The 20,054-nt window shown below is 37.4% G+C and overlaps 2 protein-coding genes across 3 annotated transcripts in view; both read right to left on the reverse strand.

Annotated features, from left to right (window-relative positions):
* The window catches only part of mew (multiple edematous wings), a 96,169-nt gene extending 89,823 nt beyond the window's left edge, over positions 1-6,346 (reverse strand). Inside the window, exon 1 of one of the 2 annotated variants that reach the window (XM_028320787.1) lies at positions 5,967-6,346. In XM_028320787.1, coding sequence (XP_028176588.1) covers positions 5,967-6,139 — 173 coding nt within the window. In that variant the 5' untranslated portion in view covers positions 6,140-6,346. The remainder of the gene's footprint in view (positions 1-5,966) is intronic. The other variant, XM_028320788.1, reaches the window with a different exon arrangement.
* Positions 6,347-7,107: 761 nt separating this feature from the next.
* Positions 7,108-18,383, reverse strand: LOC114364576 (uncharacterized). Its single transcript, XM_028320773.1, has 8 exons — positions 18,210-18,383; positions 16,146-16,321; positions 14,376-14,465; positions 11,123-11,323; positions 9,049-9,318; positions 8,613-8,955; positions 8,274-8,530; positions 7,108-7,984 (listed from the first exon to the last, which is right to left on the reverse strand). The coding sequence occupies exons 2-8, from the start codon at positions 16,293-16,295 to the stop codon at positions 7,652-7,654; spliced, it is 1,644 nt and encodes a 547-aa protein (XP_028176574.1). The 5' UTR covers positions 16,296-16,321; positions 18,210-18,383; the 3' UTR covers positions 7,108-7,651.
* Positions 18,384-20,054: the final 1,671 nt, after the last annotated feature.

A 20,054-nucleotide genomic window follows, 5' to 3' on the forward strand; every position in this document is an offset into this window, starting at 1 on the left:
CCAGAATTATCAATGAGTCATTGCTAGTTCTAATAAATTAAGCCACTTGACGTAACAAAAAACGTCCATTGCGCACTTAAGGCTTGGTATTTCTTCTAAAGTAGGTATTTCGCGCTGTCAAAATCTGCGCGCGCAATTCTTCGCCGAAAACAGCGCGTCAAAGAGCTCCCGCCACAATTTCCAGCTACACAGTATAGAAATACGCAGTTGGTTAGGTTAGGTTGACTTCCTTCCTTTCAAGCGTCACACTCACAACACTTTCTAATAGAAATCATATCCAAGTGATACAAATTAAAACACCTTCCAGACTTTTTGGGAATATATTCTAGAATCGAATAAATATAAAATATAACTGCAGAAGTAAACACTGTTCAAAGTGGCCGTGGCGTCGCCCGACCTTCTGGAAGTTCTGCGCCGGCTTAAAGAATTTCAAGATTACGTCACCCGACCTATCGGTAGGCCCTTGGGAGCTTGAGCGATTGGATTTTTTTTTTATGATAAGTTACTCTTAGTAGCGATTATTTAGAGCTTGGATAATAAATTTAATTATAGTTGTTGCAATTCACGAAGCTTTGCATGTGGTTAATAACATTAATCAGTATAGGTACGCATCAATTTTGTTCAGTCTCTTTTAGGGCATGAATATCGGAATCTCGGAATCTCGTAATATCGGAATCTCGGACTGCGAGATCCGATATTTCAATTCCGATATTGAGCGACCCAATATCGTAATATCGGAATCAGATAAAAGTTTTAATTGAGATTTTAAACAAAGCGTTTAAACTCGCCACAATGCCACAAAGCCCAAAGTACCATGATAGGCAAAGTCCAATGATTTCCTCATGTCTCTCACCATCACTTTTTGTTCCACTGCAAATATTTTAATATCTTTACTATTTATGGTTAATTTAACTTGTTCTAAATCAATTTAAGCATTTGCCATAGGTGCTTGGTAAACAAAGAATGACATCTCAACTCCCTTTCAAACATTAATTTTACTGGACTATGGACCGTCAGTTCCGCGTACTATGTGTCCTGCCATTGCCACTTCAGCTTGCCAATCCGTCGGGCTATGTCAGCCACCTTAGTTAGTTTACGGAGCTCCTCATTTCTGATTAGATCTCGTAAAGAAACACCAAGCTTATCCCTCTCCATAGCACGTTGTGCCCTATATTCAAAGGCCACGTTTTCAAGCCGTACCTATGTCATCACTGGTCTGGTAACACACACTAATTGAAGACTTTTGTCTTCGTATTCGACGATTTACCTCTTTCTCGAAATTGCATCTAACTACCTAGCTGATCGTTTGTCCGAGATAGACATACTTACTTGTCAACAATCTCGAGAATCGAGCTCCTAACCGAAACTGGGTAAGGAGCAACATGGATATTGGACATTCGACATAAGCTTCCGAAGGACTACCTGTTGGGAAACTCGATTAAGTTCGAGCATTGTGATAAGGTCTTCCAACGGTTCTGCCTTAGTACGCAAAACAGACGGACGATGAGGCAGCAAGGTTCTGAAGTGGAGGCCACGTACCGGAAAGCGCAGCGTAGGACTCATAACCACAAGGTGGACCGACGACCTTATAAAGGTAGCAGGAAGGCGCTGGGTGCAGGCCGCCACCAACCGGCCATTGTGAAAATCAGCATCGGAGCCTGTGTTCAACAGTGGACGTCCTATGGCTGACATATGGCTGGCTAGTGGTTTTGTGAGTTGTACATCGATAATCGTAAAGCATTAAATTTTACAAGCATATTCAAGTTTTTTACCACTCTCTAGAATTTCTGTAACACGTGATTTGAATAACTCTAAAATTCGTTCCGCCAACAAAACAGGGTAATATAATGAAGGAGTAAAAGTTTGTTTGATACCTGTGCTTTTACAAAAACACTAATTATTTGCTAGTCCATATAGGTTCATTATCAGTAACCATTCATTATGAGGTGATCCGTCTGCTCGTTTGCCTCTTGTCACATAAAAAACCAAATGCAATGGATACCCATAACGTAAAAATGGTTTTAAAATACTTCAATTTTATGAAGAGCTGTTTTGTACCAAATTAAAGATTTTGATTAAAATCATTATTTTATTGTAAACAATCAATCAATCAAAATCAAAAATATTTATTCAGTTTAGACCACAAGTGGCACTTATGATCATCAATCCAGAATTCTTACGAATATAACCAAATATTAATTTTATAGCACATGAACTCAATTCCGATATTAATATCGGAATTCCGATATTGAGACCTGATATCGGAATCCAATATCGGAATTGAAAACCTTCCGATATTACATGCCCTAGTCTCTTTGTTTATTAATAAATAAAAATATCATACTAAAATTGCAGAAACATATTTGTTTGTATTGGTCTGGGTGTTTTCTTTCTATAATATGTATGACGTATGTACGGGGTTCTGTATCTATCGAAAATTGCTATAAGCATCACACGCGGTTACCTGCGTACCTCTGTGCACTCATGGGAGTTTAAGCAGAGGTCCCTAGAGTTTGACTTTGAGCTTTGTTTATAGTCATTACGAAGCAGACTGATGGGAAACTGCACTGTCTTGAATTCGAAAGGTAAAAATTTCATCCGTTAAAAGCCCTCAAGTTATTTCTGAACTTTAGTTTAGTAAAAGATTCAGAATCTCAAATCGCTTATTTTAAAAATAAAACCATTATTAGAAAACGAATAGAGGTAACTTTGGGAATTTATTCTATCGAGTCAACTTCATCAAATCGTGTTTCCATCCGTTAATAGCCCTAGAAAATATCCTCAACTATGCTCAAAAAAAATCTTAGCCTTATATTTTACTGTTTAGTACCTCAAAAATGAAAAATGAAAACCTCATTTTCGCCATTTTCTCTGTTACCCGGCCTTAAATTATAGACTTCGCGCAATTAGTTTGCGAATGCATTTCACATTCTAGGTTAGCCTGGAGTTATTTGATAGAAGAGCGATGTTCTAGAGTCTAGACAAATGTATTTAGGTCATTACACTCATTAGAATTTCAAAACGCAATGAGCAGTTAGAAATGTTTTGAGCTGTGTTCAAGCACTTCGAGGATAGCACCAGTTGGCAATACTTTATCAATAAATGCGTTATTGGAAAGTGCACTTTATCTTAAAGGACTAAGTTAAAGATCAGTGCAATATCTGAAATTTTAGCCAGAGAATGGATGGAGGATCGTAAGCCACCCGCGGGGAGCTTTGGATATAATCCAACGATCTACTATAATAGCCGATGTTCTAGTTACCTAGGTCACCGCAAACATAGGAAATGCAGAACTGTGACTCATTCATAAGTTTAAGTTATAAATTATTAATTTATGCAAATGCATGCGTGCATAACTCATCTGGAAGTAAAATGTGAGTCACTAAAATTAAATATATGTGGCTTATCAATCTCCGACTCTATTTTCAGATATACATATAACTAATGTCTTATTTTCAGCAGCTCTTGTAAACTGCTGACATTAATCTTTCTCTCGCGTTCTTTTCTTTCCGTAAATAGCCCTGTTATCGGATTGGACTATTTTTGTCACGAACTGCACCCTTGTTACCACTAGTGGAATAGGGCAAGTCTACCTCTTCCATGAATACTTAACGCTTTGTCTTTAATTATAATCTACGTTTGTTTAAAAACTTATATCCAGACTTCTATAACGTTATACTCTTCAGTTATCGCCTACTACGCCGCATTTTTAATTTTTACTGTCCCAAGAGAGACATTCGGGCTACGTATGACAATCTGATCCACGCGTGTAAACCGAAATTTTAACACAATTTTAAGCGGTTGGAAGAGACTTAACAGCTGTGCTGTGACGAAACATAAATCGTCTATGTAATCGCTTGTATTTAAGTACACTACACACCTACGTAGGTCCATGGCCACACCGACCACTGACCGTTCGAGTAGGTCACAACAGAACACAGCTAGTGTTACCATCTTGGAGAAAGAATTCGTAGACGGGACGAACCCGTTATAGACTTTTACTTTCAAAAATGTTACGTCTTTTTTTTTGTCTAGATGATATTATTAGGAATGGCAATGTATAAAATACCGATATGTATCTTTTTTCTGTTTTTAAAGCTATGATATTCCCGTAAGTAACTTGGACGCTTTTAACCAACGCATACCAGAGCACAACAAGAAAAATACGTGAACAAGTACGTTCTGTTCATTCTGTAACAATCTATTTGAATTGGTCACACTCAGCGCGGTGCACTAACGTTTAGACACGCTTGCTGGTCGCAGGCCGTGATGAACTTGAAAAGGGAGCAAAAAAGGGATTAAAAACCCATTCCGGATTCCAGTTTAGTAACCAAAAGAGCACATTCGACGACATAGTTAAATGGGTATGGGTATTATAAAAACCATTTATGTTGGATCACCTCCATAGCAAACAAATAAGGTCGACTAAAAATAACACCTATTTGTTTCACTAGAGTGCATCGTATCGTATTTGCAACAACTATCAAAATCTAAGACTTATCAAGGACAAGCCAGTCTAGGACGTTCCGTTTTTTTTTAAAACTAGACTACATCCCTGCTCTTGGCGCCACACTAGGGATAAATTACACATCCCGCACTAGATTGCACTTGGCATTTCAGTTGCAAGCAGTTATACCGCTGACGGATATGCTTTGTGCACTTTGGCAAAGTTCATTCACAGAGCCGCCAATATTGGTGTCACATTGCTAACGAATTCTGCATTGAATACCAAAATGATATCCTATTAAAATCAGAATTTATTTACCGCAAATAATAAATAAATGAAACTAGACGTTCTAACGTTTGTCTCTACAATTGCTAGATCCATAATTGCAGGCAAACAACTACAGATAGAACTGATATCGCTACACCAAAATTACCGGAATGATTTATAGGAAAAGTATGCTAATCTAAGTACTAGACGATTAATTCCTAACGTTGCGAGTTTCACAATCTAGGCTTAGGTAAAGCTTAGTACCTATCTACCTGTAGTCTAAATAAAAACAGAGCCAAGGTTATTAAAATCCACTTTACGACTCTACACGATCGGTAAAGTAAACTTTATTAAGGTATTAGAGTTTTATTATGTAGATTCTGATCTCGTTTCGTGAACATGAAAGAGCTAGTTGTTCTTGTAACAATGCAAAATAATATGAATTTTGTTTAAATCGTAACAAGTGTTCAATGTATAAGTGCGTTTATCTGATTAAATAAAGTAAAAATATCATATAATTAACCATTAAATCGCTCGACAAGCGAAATACTTTCTGAAGTTAACAAAAAGTTTAATTAACATCCGAGTAATTTTAAGTTGTGCGCGAGAGCTTTGTAGTCAAACTTCACAGGTAGAGGGTAGACTCTACATCCGGAGGTTTTTTGTCCGTCACTTCAACTCTGAGGCTCAGACGGTGCTATTGTCCAGTCTAAACTTTACAATGTTGTAAGAGCATTGTCACTTTCATAAGTGCGGTTACGTGAAGTGCCTAACAGAAAAACTTGTTGATTTATCACCTCTCTCGAACTGTAGAGAATTTATGGCCATTTAAGCAAAATTTTACAATCGCAACAATGTGTAGAAGTTTCTCAAGTATTGAAACGTGCAACGTAGCATTATTTTGATATCATTGTAGAGAAAAAGTTAATATCTTATAACTGAATAATTTCTTGCTAATTCTTAAATAATGATAATGTCTCTTCACTTTCCTTAGTACACGACTGTAATACTAACTTAGCAAGTCGGTATCAAACGAATAAATTCAGCCGAGTAACACAATGGCTTCGTTGTTTCTGATAAGAGCCGCACATTCTGATAATTGTGATATCACACTTCAATACAATATTCTTGTAGCGCAACGTTCTTAGATCTACGGCCCGATACAAAACATATGGGAGGCGACCTTCGCATATGACATCATTGCCCTCCTATTACTCAAAGATTAGTTTCATTATCCAAAACAAATACTCACCAACTAGTGACATGCGTGCTGTTCACGGACTGATGTTCAGCAACAGAAAATCCAAAGTAAGAGCCGGTCTCTCCGAACTTTATGACGGGAATCCTCGGCTCTAGATTGAAATTAGCGGCACTATGTAAAATGCACAAAAATAAAACACCACCGCACACAACTTTTAGAGCCATCGTGTAAAACGTTCGTCGGTTATTTCGGTTGTTAAATCGTGTCGCCGCACTGTATCACTTGTTACAAGTTTATTTACACATCGCGATTTTCGTAGAAAGAGTTGTCTCGGCGGGTGCGATAGACCCCCAGCGTGGTCGCCGTTCGCCGGTCGAGTATTCCCGCTAAACTTCACTCGGTACAGTCTCACTAGCCCGGCTAGAGAGGCACTGAACTCATAAAAGCTATTTACGAACTACCGACATCTAACTACGCTGTGGTGAACTACGTACTGCTCAGTGCTGCCACCTACAGTTATAGATCCTTAAACATTTCTGGTCCTTCGAAACTGTTTTTTTTTAATCCAGTAGCGACATCTAGATGTAAATGTTTACTTTGTATAGTTTTTCATTTGGTTAGGAAGTAAATAGGGGAGTTTTCTTAAGATGGCGCAAAGATAAAATAATATAGCCTTATAAAATAGACCATCTGATACATGCCTGCCTATGATTATAATCATACATAATAATCAATAATCCAATTTCATTTCCTTCTTTTTACACTTTTTTTGAAATTATTTTATTGTGTCAAAGCAATAATGGGTAAAAACTGGGTGGCTGGCAGAGAGATGCCATATGGCATTAAGTTCGTCTTTTATACGCCGTATTTTATTATTCACAAATAAAGACCTACGTGGAATTTTTCAGTAACATTTCATACAGCATGTTCAGGGTTAAATGGTATTTTTAAAGGAGTTGTGTCTTCGAATTATTTATTAGAGCTTCATGAACCCCAATTTAGCAGCATCTTTTATTTGTCTTTGTGTTATTTTAATTTAGATACCTATTTTTTCTCAAAATATAATAGGTTATAAAATAAACGACAAAATAAAATATATAATCATTTAATTTAAAAGAACTTAATACACAATATTCGAGACAATGTAGGAAACATTAATTAATCAACAAATATTTTTTTATTTATTATCAGAAAACAATTGGAATTGAATTACAAAAACTTTGCTTTCTGGATTAATTTAAATCAAAATACAGGGTGTCTACTTCTAGTCTTTTTTACTTTCTCTCCAATAGACTAACATGATACATTATAAGAATTACAACGAAAATAGTTAACGGGAATACTGACAAATTATTACAATTTAAAAGGACGTAAACTATGTAGGCAAAAGTAAAGAAGATGGGTTTCTACCACTTTATTAGGTAGCTCTACGTTTGGAGTCGCTACTGTTCATCTACAGTAGCCTTCAACGGTGATGATAGCGTGTTGGAATATTCCTGAGCTTTGATGTGACAGCTCGCAAACAACTCAGTATGCAGCCGAAACAAGTCTACAACCGATTCGCCAGCTGCAATATGCGCATTAATTGACCTTCCATCGGTTGCAAACTCGTGACCAATTCGGTTAGCATTTGACGGAGCCACTGTCGCGCCAGGTAGGTTTTTTTGGCACTACAACACTTATTGTGAGCATTCATCGCCACAGTGCTGCAGCACCATTCGAGGCTCGGAAGGTATTTAGGGCAGAGGGTGGAACGTGAGCTCGGTCTGTGAGTGCGCGAACAGCAGGTTCAGTTGGGAGTCTAACCCAACGTTGTACACCTTCACAAGTTTGGCGGTAGATTGACCAGGCTCTTTGCGCAGGAGCGCCACACCAGACACCTTCATCAAGTGCACCTCAGAGTCTACCGAGCCTCCTCCAGTTGTAGCGAGCTTAACGTGGCATGTGACGTCAACGTGGACATATTTCTGGACTGCCTTTCCACGCTTCCCCGGCACGTCCACATATTCAGTCTTCTCTTCCACTTGCGGCAAATCGGCTCTGAAGACACACGCCTCACCCAAAAGACCCTGTAAAGAAAATAAACAACTCATTTAATATAAATACGCGCACGAGATTCCAAATGAACTGCCAAGGCTGTTACCGATTTAACCTGGCCAACTGCCAACGAGAAATGCAATTAGAAATTGTTGCGTTGCCAAAAATCATTATGGAATAACAATACGCAGCGGCGCCAGTTGTGGTTTTTTTAGCAAAATATTATCAGACATGTGTCATCCTGACAAAAACTAGGTAATGTTGTGAATAAAACAAATATTGTAGAACGTGAAAGTTATGAGACTATTTATTTGTGCTTACCCCATTTCCAGAAACTGTGAATTTCATGCCGGGATGGATGGCGCGGGTCTCCATGCCAATGCCCTCTGGATGGGAGTCGGACCAGAAATAGTTTTCTGGGGCGTTCAACGTGTCGGGCTTGAACGTGATGCGCTTTCCGTAGCCCATGCCGACGGACTGAAGCAGGAGACTGCGTCCTTCAAAGAGATGGCGTCTGCTGCCGGCGGGACGCACGCGGTAGTAGAAACCAGGAATGATGCGAGGATCCACAAAAGTGCCTGAAATAATAACAAGGATTATATTTATTGTCTTAAACTTAAAAGAAGATTGATCACAATATAGTTGAATGAAAATATTTACCAATAACGGGGAGTTCGTATCTCTCAAGTCCCACCACACAATATTGGCATGGAATGTCTTTGATATCACCACCATTTACGGAGATTCTCCTGGAGGAAGATTCAATGCCAGGCTTGAGTTCGTAGCCCTTCTTGAGCTGCTTGATGCCAATGGCAACGTTGGTTACTCTGGTAACACTGGCTTTTCCACGGCCCTTCTTCAATAGAGCCACGCCAGTAACAGGAACCAATTTTGTTGCCCCATCATTTTCGTACCACTCTACTTTGCAAAGTGTGTTGATTTTAACTTTCTTCTCAATTGATCCGTCGTCAAATATCTTCTGGTCAAGTTCGACTTGATTCTTCTGCAAACAAAATAAGATTTTTTCATTAATATCAGGTTTTATGCAATCTATGTAAGATAGCGTAGATGTGATAAAGATTGTTGATTTATTTACCTGCTGTTGGACCACCTCCAGGGTGCCTTGAGGTTCGTGGTTGGCATCATAGATGGTGAATTTGTCGCCAATGGATACAGCCTCAATCTCAAACACAAACCCTTCTGGCCTGGAGTCAGTCCAGAAATAGTTGTCATTGTCATTCAGTGTAGAATTGAGAGGTTCAAATGTGAGGCGTCTGGCAAAACCACGGCCAATGGATTGCAGTGTGAGGGCCTTCCCTCCAAACAAGTATCTTGGTTTCACGGATAGTGGGGGTGCATCCAGAGCCTGAAATCATAAAGAACTAATAAAGACCTCTGCTCCCAACTTCAAAATATTTTTCCTCAATATCCAAACTGTATGTATTATAATTTTATTTTTCATTCATGTACAAGTAATATCTTACATTAATTTCTGTTTCATTCATTATTGTCATATCCAAATCTTTTTTTAATTATTAACTTATATATTTTTATTATTTTAAATTTTCTTTTCTCTTATTTTTTTATATTGTTTGAAAATTGTGAATTGTGACCGATGTGATGATCATTTTTCCAATCATTTATTCAAAATTGTAATATTAGTAGGAATTAATTTTAAATGTAGATAATGTTTTGGTTCCCATTGAAATTATGAATGATGATTTCGAAAACAATCATTACATGCTCACAATGATTTGATTTGTACAGAACATATAATATGATTGGCGGAACGCCCTAGTGAATGATACTTATGGTTTACCTATTTGAGACATAACATGCTGCCAGCCAGTATGTCAGATTCGACCTCGTGTCTGCAAGCTTTCTCGTGGTTTGTATCAACGCCGCTCTGGGCGAGGTTCTGAAAAACTGGACGATCCACATACCATCGCCTACACGACAAGTGCATAGAGCCAATACGAACACAGTGTGAACAGTGTTGGTCGTTGGTGATATTTTATATCTGTAAATTTCAGCAACGGACACCGCTACTCACTGAACTAACGCGACTAACTATTCTGACCAATTGACCTGAACTGCTGAAACCGGCTAGGAATTTCATAAGAAGTGAGCTTGGACTTTTGATTCTTTGTTAGAAGTGGAGATTGGAACAAAATTACCTAAACGTAAGGCTGCCAATTGATCAATTTAAACGGTTACAAAAAAGTGTTTATATACAAAAATTACGACAGTGAAAGATACCAGAATTATCCATTAAAATAGTAGGTAATAAAACGTAAAAACATGACAACCTCACGCGGTAAATTAACATGTCATAATATTATTGTTAAAATAATATTAACATGCACAGACTTATCGATTGTAGCTGCACGTTAAGAAACTCGGCGAAGATTCTTTTTTTCTGTTTTCCAAACTAGATATTTCGATTGATTTGTTAGTCCATAAAAATATCAAAATTTGATTAGTGTTTCAAGAATATTCGCTTAGTTCATGAACATATTTGCAAGATGTGAAGCACTCACCATCCATTTGGTTCTGAAAATTATACCTTGCAAAAATATCCTGAAAGCAACCACAATCGACTTATTTTCATTTATTTTTTTAAAATAAGTGGGAAAATTTCAAACTATTATTCTTGGAATTTCAAAACTCAAAATTTATTGCAATAAGAAATAAAATTACTCCTAAAATTACTGTAGGTAGGTAAGTAATTTCATCAAATTTTCAAAGGATGCTCTAATGTCCAATCTCATTTCATAATTAATATTTTGTATTTTCAATAGCCGTTTGTTTGCAGTTCAGTAGAAAAATTTTGCCCGATTTTTTATATGGATCTTCGTAGTTTTTCTTTGGGTTCCAATGGAAGCTTCACATTGATGATAGGTACAAAAGCGAAATTGTGATAGAGTTTATATTTTCTTCGATGACTAAGCGACATTCAATTTAATTGTGGAGAATAGTCGCTGAATTATTGGTTTTTACTCAAGAAATAATTTGATCGAAATGTGGAAGATTGCATTTATTATTATTTCAGATTGCAATCATCAACACTTCTTTCGATAGGCAAAATAATATTGCGACGATTCCCCACAGCCCTGCGTGTGAGACGGTGTTACGACAGCTTATAGGTTTAAACAAATTACTCTTCTCACCTGCATCGGTCTAACTTTGTATCTGAAGCCAGTTCTGACTCGAGGGTCGATGTACACCCCTATGACTGGCATCTGGTATGGCGCCGGTTGCGGCACTCGGTATACAGCGGGCACATCTCCAAGCAAACTTGCGTCCAACAAAACCTCTTTGTCACGTCCACTTTGGGTCCAGTAACCCTTTGCTGGCACCTCCGGTTGTTCCTGAAAGTACACTTCCTTGAACTATTCTGCCAAAAAAACTATAAAAGAATAACTAGTAATCCCTACTTCGACAATTTCTAAGCAGTGGCCATCACACTCTTCGCAGTCATCAAATTCACAAACATCGGAAATCATTTTTAATTTCCGATAATGATTATATTTAAATAAGTACAATGACCAGGCGGCGAGCCGCTGCTGAATAGAATAAGGGAAGTTTGAAACACCTACTTGGCAAAAGTATAAGTCCACGTCATGACTGTTGTCCCTTCTCTTGCCAAGTAGAATACTTTACATCGTTAAAGTTATGTCATAACAAATGACGAACATTTTTACGTGTTATGAAAGCTCTAATGTCGCTAAGATCACTAAATAATACACTCAGCGGCACGGAATTTGGCCCAAGCCTAAACAACCAGATATGAGGCCAAATAGGTGTTGTATACCTAAGTTTCGTGTGACATGTTAACAGAACATTTGTTTTTGTTAATTTAAGAGGCTAGATTAATAAAAAAATGCGTCTGTTTAACTTTTTTTACTCTAGAAACGCATTTCGTTGTTGGAGCGTAAAGAGTACGGGTAAGTTTAAATTCGATATTAAATGTTGTAAGGGTTTGGCGTTTTGTTTTTTGTTTTTAAATTAATCTTAGGGTTATTCTCGTTTCCATAATTTGAGAATAATGTCCATTACTTCAGCTCAAGTTGCTCAAATAGTGTTGCTTAGAAGTCAAGGGTGTATGCAGCGGGAGATGGCTGAAACTTTGAATTTATAGCGTACAAATTTAAGATACACGTTAAAAAGGCATGACCAGATCGCCTTTTACACAAGAAGACCAAGAAGTGGGGAATTAAGGAGTAAATCAGCTCGCGATGACCCGATAATCGTGCTTGCAATATCAAGAAATCGGGTTCTCACTACGTTTGAGATACGCCAGCGTTTACAAACAGCAAGCCCAGTGAATGTTAGTGAGCACACAATAAGAAGAAGGATGGAGGATCATAACCTGCATACTCGAAGACCAGCTCGAGGACCAGAACTTCTCCGATACCTCCGCGAAGTGCGACTTACGTTTTCTAGAGAGCATGCAAATTGGGCGCAAGGCTAATGGAGTAAAGTTCTATGGATCGCTGATTGCAGAGTCACCTTAAGAGCTCCAGACGACCGTGGAAGTGTATAGAGAAGGTGCGGAGAAGAGTTACTACGCAAACAGACAGTTTTCATAAAGAGTTTACTCTATTAGTCTAACGTACAATTTGCATGTTCTCAAGAAAACGTAAGTCGCACTTCGCGAAGGTATCGGAGAAGTTCTGGTCCTCGAGCTGGTCTTCGAGTATGCAGGTTATGATCCTCCATCCTTCTTCTTATTGTGTACTCACTGACATTCACTAGGCTTGTTGTTTGTAAACGCTGGCGTATCTCAAACGTAGTGAGAACCCGATTTCTTGATATTGCAAGCACGATAATCGGGTCATCGCGCGCTGATTTACACCTTCATTCCCCACTTTTTGGTCTTCTTGTGTAAAAGGCGGTATGGTCATGCCTTTTTAAAGTGTATCTTAAGTTTGTACGCCATAAATTGAAAGTTTCAGCCATCTCCCGCTGTATACGCCCTGGACTTCTAAGCAGCACTATTTGAGCAACTTGAGCTGAAATAATGGACATTATTCTCAAATTATGGAAACGAGAATAACCCTAAGATTAATTTAAAAACAAAAAACAAAACGCCAAACCCTTACAACATTTAATATCGAATTTAAACTTACCCGTACTCTTTACGCTCCAACAACGAAATGCGTTTCTAGAGTCAAAAAAGTTAAACAGACGCATTTTTTTATTAATCTAGCGTCTTAAATTAACAAAAACAAATGTTCTGTTAACATGTCACACGAAACTTAGGTATACAACACCTATTTGGCCTCATATCTGGTTGTTTAGGCTTGGGCCAAATTCCGTGCCGCTGAGTGTATTATGTCTGTAATATAGTAGGATATAACTTTAGGATATAACTGCATCTAGAGAAAGGACGGAAGGATAGTCGCCTCAGTGATACGACTGAAGTAACAGTTCACTATGTCCTCGGCAACAAAGTTTTAGTGTGAATAAAAAAAGAAAGGCAACGCTCGAGACGCGACGCCAACCAATTACTTTTAACTGACCAATTGAAGGATGCTTTCTTAAATTGCAGTCCAGTAAACAAATCTATTACAGGAGTTGCGTCAATCCAGGCAAGATACCTATTTACTGTGATTCGCAAATTGCTCTTGATTTGTTGACTAGTTGGGGCGGGGCAAAGTCCGCCCGGGAGATGGATTGTGTGCTATTTATACGTATTTCTTCATCCTATTTTCAGTACCTATTCAGATTCTTTACGGGAGGCAGATTTACGAAAGCAATCGCCTACGTACAACTAAAATCAGACCAGGCCAAGCCCCCGGGAGTACTTACACGTGATTTAGGAATTCGTAAAATTCGTTACAACTCTAGACGTTTGCCAGATTTTTCGGAGCATGTGAATAATTTCGATAGTGAAATCACCGAAATGTTGATCATTAAGGCAAACAAAGTTAAACAAATTTATTTTTGTTTGACCTGAGCAATTATTTTTTGTGCATATTGTTAACCTCCATAAAGGTTATTCAGGTTAAAATCCCCAAAAAATAGACAAACAGCGAGCCCGTATAAGATCTGCAATGTTGTTGACCTTACTCTCTGAATGGGCGGTCAAATGAAGCAGAACAAGTGCTCAATCAAAGGAAGCAATGCTAATATCTACTGTTTCTACTTATAGAACTATATTGCTATTCTACTTAGCGTTATCAAGCCTTGTTTGAGTGTATTGTTCGTAATATGTTTGTCAGCGGGGGTCATGACGCTGACATTCATTAATAACGCAACATCGATATCGGGGGTGTGTCGTATCGAGTGACACATTTGCCGTGGACTCGGTAAACATCCGCGAGTTATCGTTGAAAGCCAAAACAATTTCACTAATTAGCCAACAATTCCACTGACCGCTAAGAAATTAATTGCTACAATTTATCGATTGTTACTTACAGGTATTTCCAGCTCAGGGAATGCCTCCTCACCATCGCTTTCATAGTCGCTGGGAACTGGGATAAAAGGCTTTGGTGTTCCTTCGGGTTCCTGAAAAAAAAATTTTAGACGATGCGATAAACGTTATAATTAGAATAACCATGATTAATTTCCTTAACTTCAAGTGGACATGCACTGGTTCATCTTTTACAAAAATATAAACTTAGAAAAAGAGTCTAGTTTCTGTGACCTTGTGCTATAAATAATTCATTTCTCCATTTTATTTACACCTACGTTATGTATGTGATAAGAGTTGAGTTTTCGTTATTCAATCAAATTCTTATAAATAACGTTTTATCTACACTATAATACGAGTATATTATAATATTATAAAGAGGAAAACTTTGTTTGTTGGTTTGTTTGGTTGTAATGAATAGGCTCAAAAACTACTGGACCGTTTTAAAAAATCTTTTACCATTCGAAAGCTACATTATCCACGAGTAACATAGGCTAAATTTTATTTTGTTCAAAAATAGAGTTCCGTAAAATATGTAGATAATGTAGTCCACGCGCGCGAAGCCGCGGGCGGAAAGCTAGTCTTAATATAAGTGTATTAAAATAAATCGTAGTAAATAGGTTGACATTGGAATAATTACGGTAGCAGTGATTACCGCGTACAAAGGTCTTTATAATATTATTGAAGACGATACATTAAGCAACCAATAATCATCACAAGAGTCAGTCATAAGGATGTGTGCAATAATAAATATTTTGATAAGAAAGTAGGACACTAGGCAGACAGAACCTTGACTCGTTTCAGTCAAACGATCAATAATATTGATTACTAGCTGTGCTCGAAATCTTAGAAATCGTTATCCATTCCATGAAAATGGTCTATCAAACAATGTATATTAGTTAAATGAAACCCGTGTCCTTAGGTAACACCTAAAGATAAATTCTTAACCCTACATTTATTGTAACTCTGTGTCTTTCCAGACCATGACACTTTTTTCGTTCTAGTAAATTTTTCTACTCACTCTCGTAGCCCAGAAAAAAGATCTTGTGATAAAGTATCTACAGACGACTTAAGAAATCTTAAATATTGTTAAATAAATAACGCGGCAGTAGGTCTTACTTCCTGATCATAAATTTTAAATTCGTTGAAGGTTCTTGTCGTTGAAGGGCATCTATTATAAAAGGTTTGAGTTATCTCTAACTGTGTAATCTTATTTGTTACTACTCAGAACTACGCAAATGAACAATATCAAAAATATAAATTATAATAATATACATACATGTATTACGAATTCATCATATGATGGTTACTACCAATAAGTTACAGATACTAGCCTATTGCACTTAGATATTTCTGTTTCAAATTCGTATCTAATAAAATTTATAAGATGGTTATGTGCTTAGAAGAAAAGTGGAATCTTATAATTGGTGCTATTTTGTTATTAATTACAATGACTAGCTGTAAGTTGCTCTAGTGTAAAATATAATGGCTTTCTAAAAGATCTTTTCGGGCAAAAAAACTAATTTCATGCCGCATTGAATTTTCTAGCTACTGGATGAAAAGAAAACGAAGAAATTACGTCATTTGGAAATTTGGAAAATATCTTCTGCTTAATCCAATCAGTAGGTGCAATAGCTACGAATTTTTATCATGTTAATTTCTTAATTTTCGTGTCGTTTCGGCTAATCCGCTACAACTGCCTATAGCAAAGGTAAATGTCATGGCTGACCGGTACGAAGATTTCATCAATATACCAGAGCTTTCTGACCACTCACCTGAGCAAACGGCAAAGATTCCACCAGGGCTGGTTCCTCATCCAATGCAGTGGAGGTTCCAGCCAAGCGAGCGCGGGTCAGGTTCCACAGGCGTTGCAGAGCCAATGGGGTCTCCTCAGTCTGCAGTTCCATAGCTGGGCTAGCGAGCATCTTGGTAGAGAAGTTGGTTTTTCAGTCTGTTTGACAATGGAAAGAAAAATGTAAGTCTCTCTTTTTGCATCATAAGCTCACTTTGGAAAATTTGCAAGTACTGACGACACCAAATCAAGTTTTGATTGTATTAACGTCGATTTTGCAACAAAATTGTAGTCTCATTATGATGTCGACTGTACAAAGTGTGCCGACAGGTTATTGATCTAGTGCCCTGTCTTTAAATAGCGCATAAAATGTGATTGAAATGCGATTTCCGATTTGATATAAATAAGGTCAATTATTCATTGATTTGGTTAACAATAAAAGATTCTGCTATTTTGATAATCTAATATTTTAAGAATCTGATATTTTGAGAATCTGATATTATGCGAATAAAGGATAAAAAGTTCCTAGCTCTCGATCGTTAACCTCGGAAGTCAGCTGAGTCAATACCTAGTCGGAGACGTGACGTCAAACGGGACAGCTGAAAATGTTCCTTTAAGTTCAGTCAATGGAATTTTCCGTGACCATTTCATTTTATATTTTTTGTTTAGGTTCGTTCGTTCGTTTCAGCCGAAAGACGTCCACTGCTGGACAAAGGCCTCCCCCAAGGATTTCCACAAAGACCGGTCCTGCGCCGCTTGCATCCAGGTACTTCCCACGAGGTATCTGGATTAAACTACTATTACACATACAGTTCAAGTGAGCTCAGTGTTGATTCTATTTGGTATTTTTTAAATCTGTCGTCTGGAAGAAATTACTAGAGTAATTTTGTTACAATATTTTCAATACTGGTGATATAGCAGTATTCCAGAATTTCTCTAGTCCAGAATTTTCGAAACTCAACAAAAGGGTTCTGTCACTGTTATTGATAGCCAAGGTAAAGGACAAAGGCAAGCAGAAAGGCAACAAAAACTTGTCCTTATGCGCTTTCAATGCAGCAGGTAAAATACAAAATACCTTTTTGGGCATCTAGGCAGATACCTGTTTTAGTTCCCACATGTGCTCGTAGGTACAAGTTGAATTTCGGATTTTTTATGAGTTCTTGAATTAAGAAATTGTAGAGGAATTTCATTATATGTATTTCTCATGAATGTTTTATGTTTTTATGTTACTGCAATATTTCAAGGAAATTTTAAAGACCAATTTTTTTGCATATCCCGAGAGACCTGCCCTTTTGCAGATTTCTTTTGGGACCATTTATGATCTGTGTCAAATCTAATTCTATACAAAAAGTATTGCGGAAGCTTTAAAAGATAAAGCAGTGAATGTTGTAACGCTCGAAACTGGAACATCGAATCTGAGACTTGGGACAAAGTTTTAAAAACTTTGTTGAAGTTATTAACACTAATAACGTCTGTAGAACTTATGACGTACGGTAAATTACTAATACTGAAATTAGTCGTAAGTTATGTGTGCATCCAGGCATAAAAACGATTATGAATATTACTATTTATATAATAAATCGGTAATCCAAATTCAACCGCACGTGATATTGTTGTACTAATGATCCGCAATCGCTCGTTGTTATCGATGTTTGGAAATAGATTCCTAACAAATTAGGTGATTAGAAGAAACGAAAGTGATCGACAAAGTCGCCCAACCCAGCTCGAGGGAGAAAGCGGCTAGTCCGTGCAGTCGGCCATTTGCTGCGCTCGCCCCGTTAGCTGAATAACCAGAAATTTCTATAACATTCTACTATTCATTGCACATCGATTCTTAACAACTTTTCAATTTCTTTCGCTTTTAATCAACTACTGAAATCGATTCAGCGTTTTCTTATAATATAGGGTGTCCATATGGAATACTGTTAAACTTAATACTAACGGCTACAGCATCAAATAAATTCATACTGATAACAGCAACTGTAAATTTTACCGTTAAGGAAAACCCAATGAATAAAATTCATTTCATGCATTTTAGTCAACTTACCAAAATGTCAAATAATTTATTCAAGACAGCTGTGGCGGACACAGGAAAATCAGGTTGTCAATTGCTTCCACAAAATCTACAATACAAAAATCACAATGTTTACAGCGACGTGTCACGGTTTTCAGACGTGTACTGTACCGCAGTCGGAGCACAACTGAGGGTTAGTGCAGCTATGGAGGTATTTTAAACTTGAATCAGCGGGGCTCCCCGAGCCAAGCGCGAGTCGCGTACAGGAGGAGGATGACGATATGAGATGAGAAAGAGACGGCGGTAGGGCACGCAGGGGCCGCGTGCTCCGCCAGACACGCACGCACACAGACGCGGGGGTTACGCATGCGCCGAGGCTATCGATACGCTGCAAGTAAACGTCGTGACGTCACTGTCCTCTTTTCCGACCAAAGTTCAGGGGGTGCAACGTGGTTCAACCTCAGCTGTGGTCAAACAGCATGGCCATTTGATGTGCTAAAAGCTTTTATGTAACTTCAATAGACTATAAATAAAACTGTTGATATCACTCGCGTTATATTTTAACTATCGGCACAGAATAAGTAATAGTAGCTATACCTACCCACATATTTGTTACTATCTAATTTTAACTAAGGCGCCCTAATTTTAATTTCCGTGGATCGAAAAAGTGGTACAATGGAGAAGATCTGTACAGTTCCGTATTTGCCACATTTTCAACATAATAGTGTGAACATTTTGTTAGTCAAATAACAAACATTATTCAATATCTATTATTCAAATATTATAGTTTAGTCATTAATTTAAACATGCAGTGACCTTGCTATTAACGATTGACAAAATTGTACACTTTATTAACATGTAGGAACAAGCAAATCTTTTTTAAAACAAAAATCAGTGAATGGCTTCCATTCATTTTACTTACCTATCTATGAAATAAGTAGTACCGTAAATGGGCGATTAAATAAGTACATATACCTTCAATAGGTAGCCTAGCCTACCTAACCATAAGATTACTTTAAATTACTTCAGCAAATAACAAATAATAACTGACATAAATTCAAATATAAAATGAATTCTAAAACTTCGGGATAAGTATCCCAACTAATCCCAACTAATATTATAAATGCGAAAGTAACTCTGTCTGTCTGTCTGTCTGTCTGTCTGTCTGTCTGTCTGTTACGCTTTCCCGCTTAAACCTCGCAACCGATTTTGATGAAATTTGGCATAGAGATAGTTTGAGTCCCGGGAAAGAACATAGGATAGTTTTTATCCCGGTTTTTGAAACAGGGACGCGCGCGATAAAGTTTTTCTGTGACAGACAAAATTCCACGCGGGCGAAGCCGCGGGCGGAAAGCTAGTTGACAATAAACCTCTTCATCAAATGAAAGGCATTCAGTTAGGGAAATAAAATAATATTAATAATTCTAATACGCTAATTACGTCACTAATAATTAGGTTTATCAACAAATAAATACCCGAAATTTTATCATATTACAATAAGTATTCAATACATTAGGATTCGATTTAATAAATGAAGTAATTATATTAATTGACCTTAAATGAAAGTATCAAGTTGGCAGTAATTCGCAAAGAACTAAATTAAACTCTGTTGTTTTAGTTTTTCCAATTTTCAGGGCTTAGGTACACCATGACGCTACATAACAAAATGTAATGAAAAAAAAAATCGGACAATACCTGTTAGTTTGGAACGAAAGGATTTCATTCAGGGTTGGGTTATATGGCACTATGCTACATACTCGTACAATCAATCAACAAAAATATTACTTATGAAAAATATTACATTTGAAATCATTATCATTTCAGTTAGTCATTGCAGTTCCATCATTGGGCACATACTTAGTTACTTACTTAGGAGAG

The sequence above is a fragment of the Ostrinia furnacalis genome, unplaced genomic scaffold (assembly GCF_004193835.3).
Source record: "Ostrinia furnacalis isolate ACB-3 unplaced genomic scaffold, ASM419383v2 OfSCF7452, whole genome shotgun sequence".
Taxonomy (NCBI): Eukaryota; Metazoa; Arthropoda; class Insecta; order Lepidoptera; family Crambidae; genus Ostrinia; species Ostrinia furnacalis.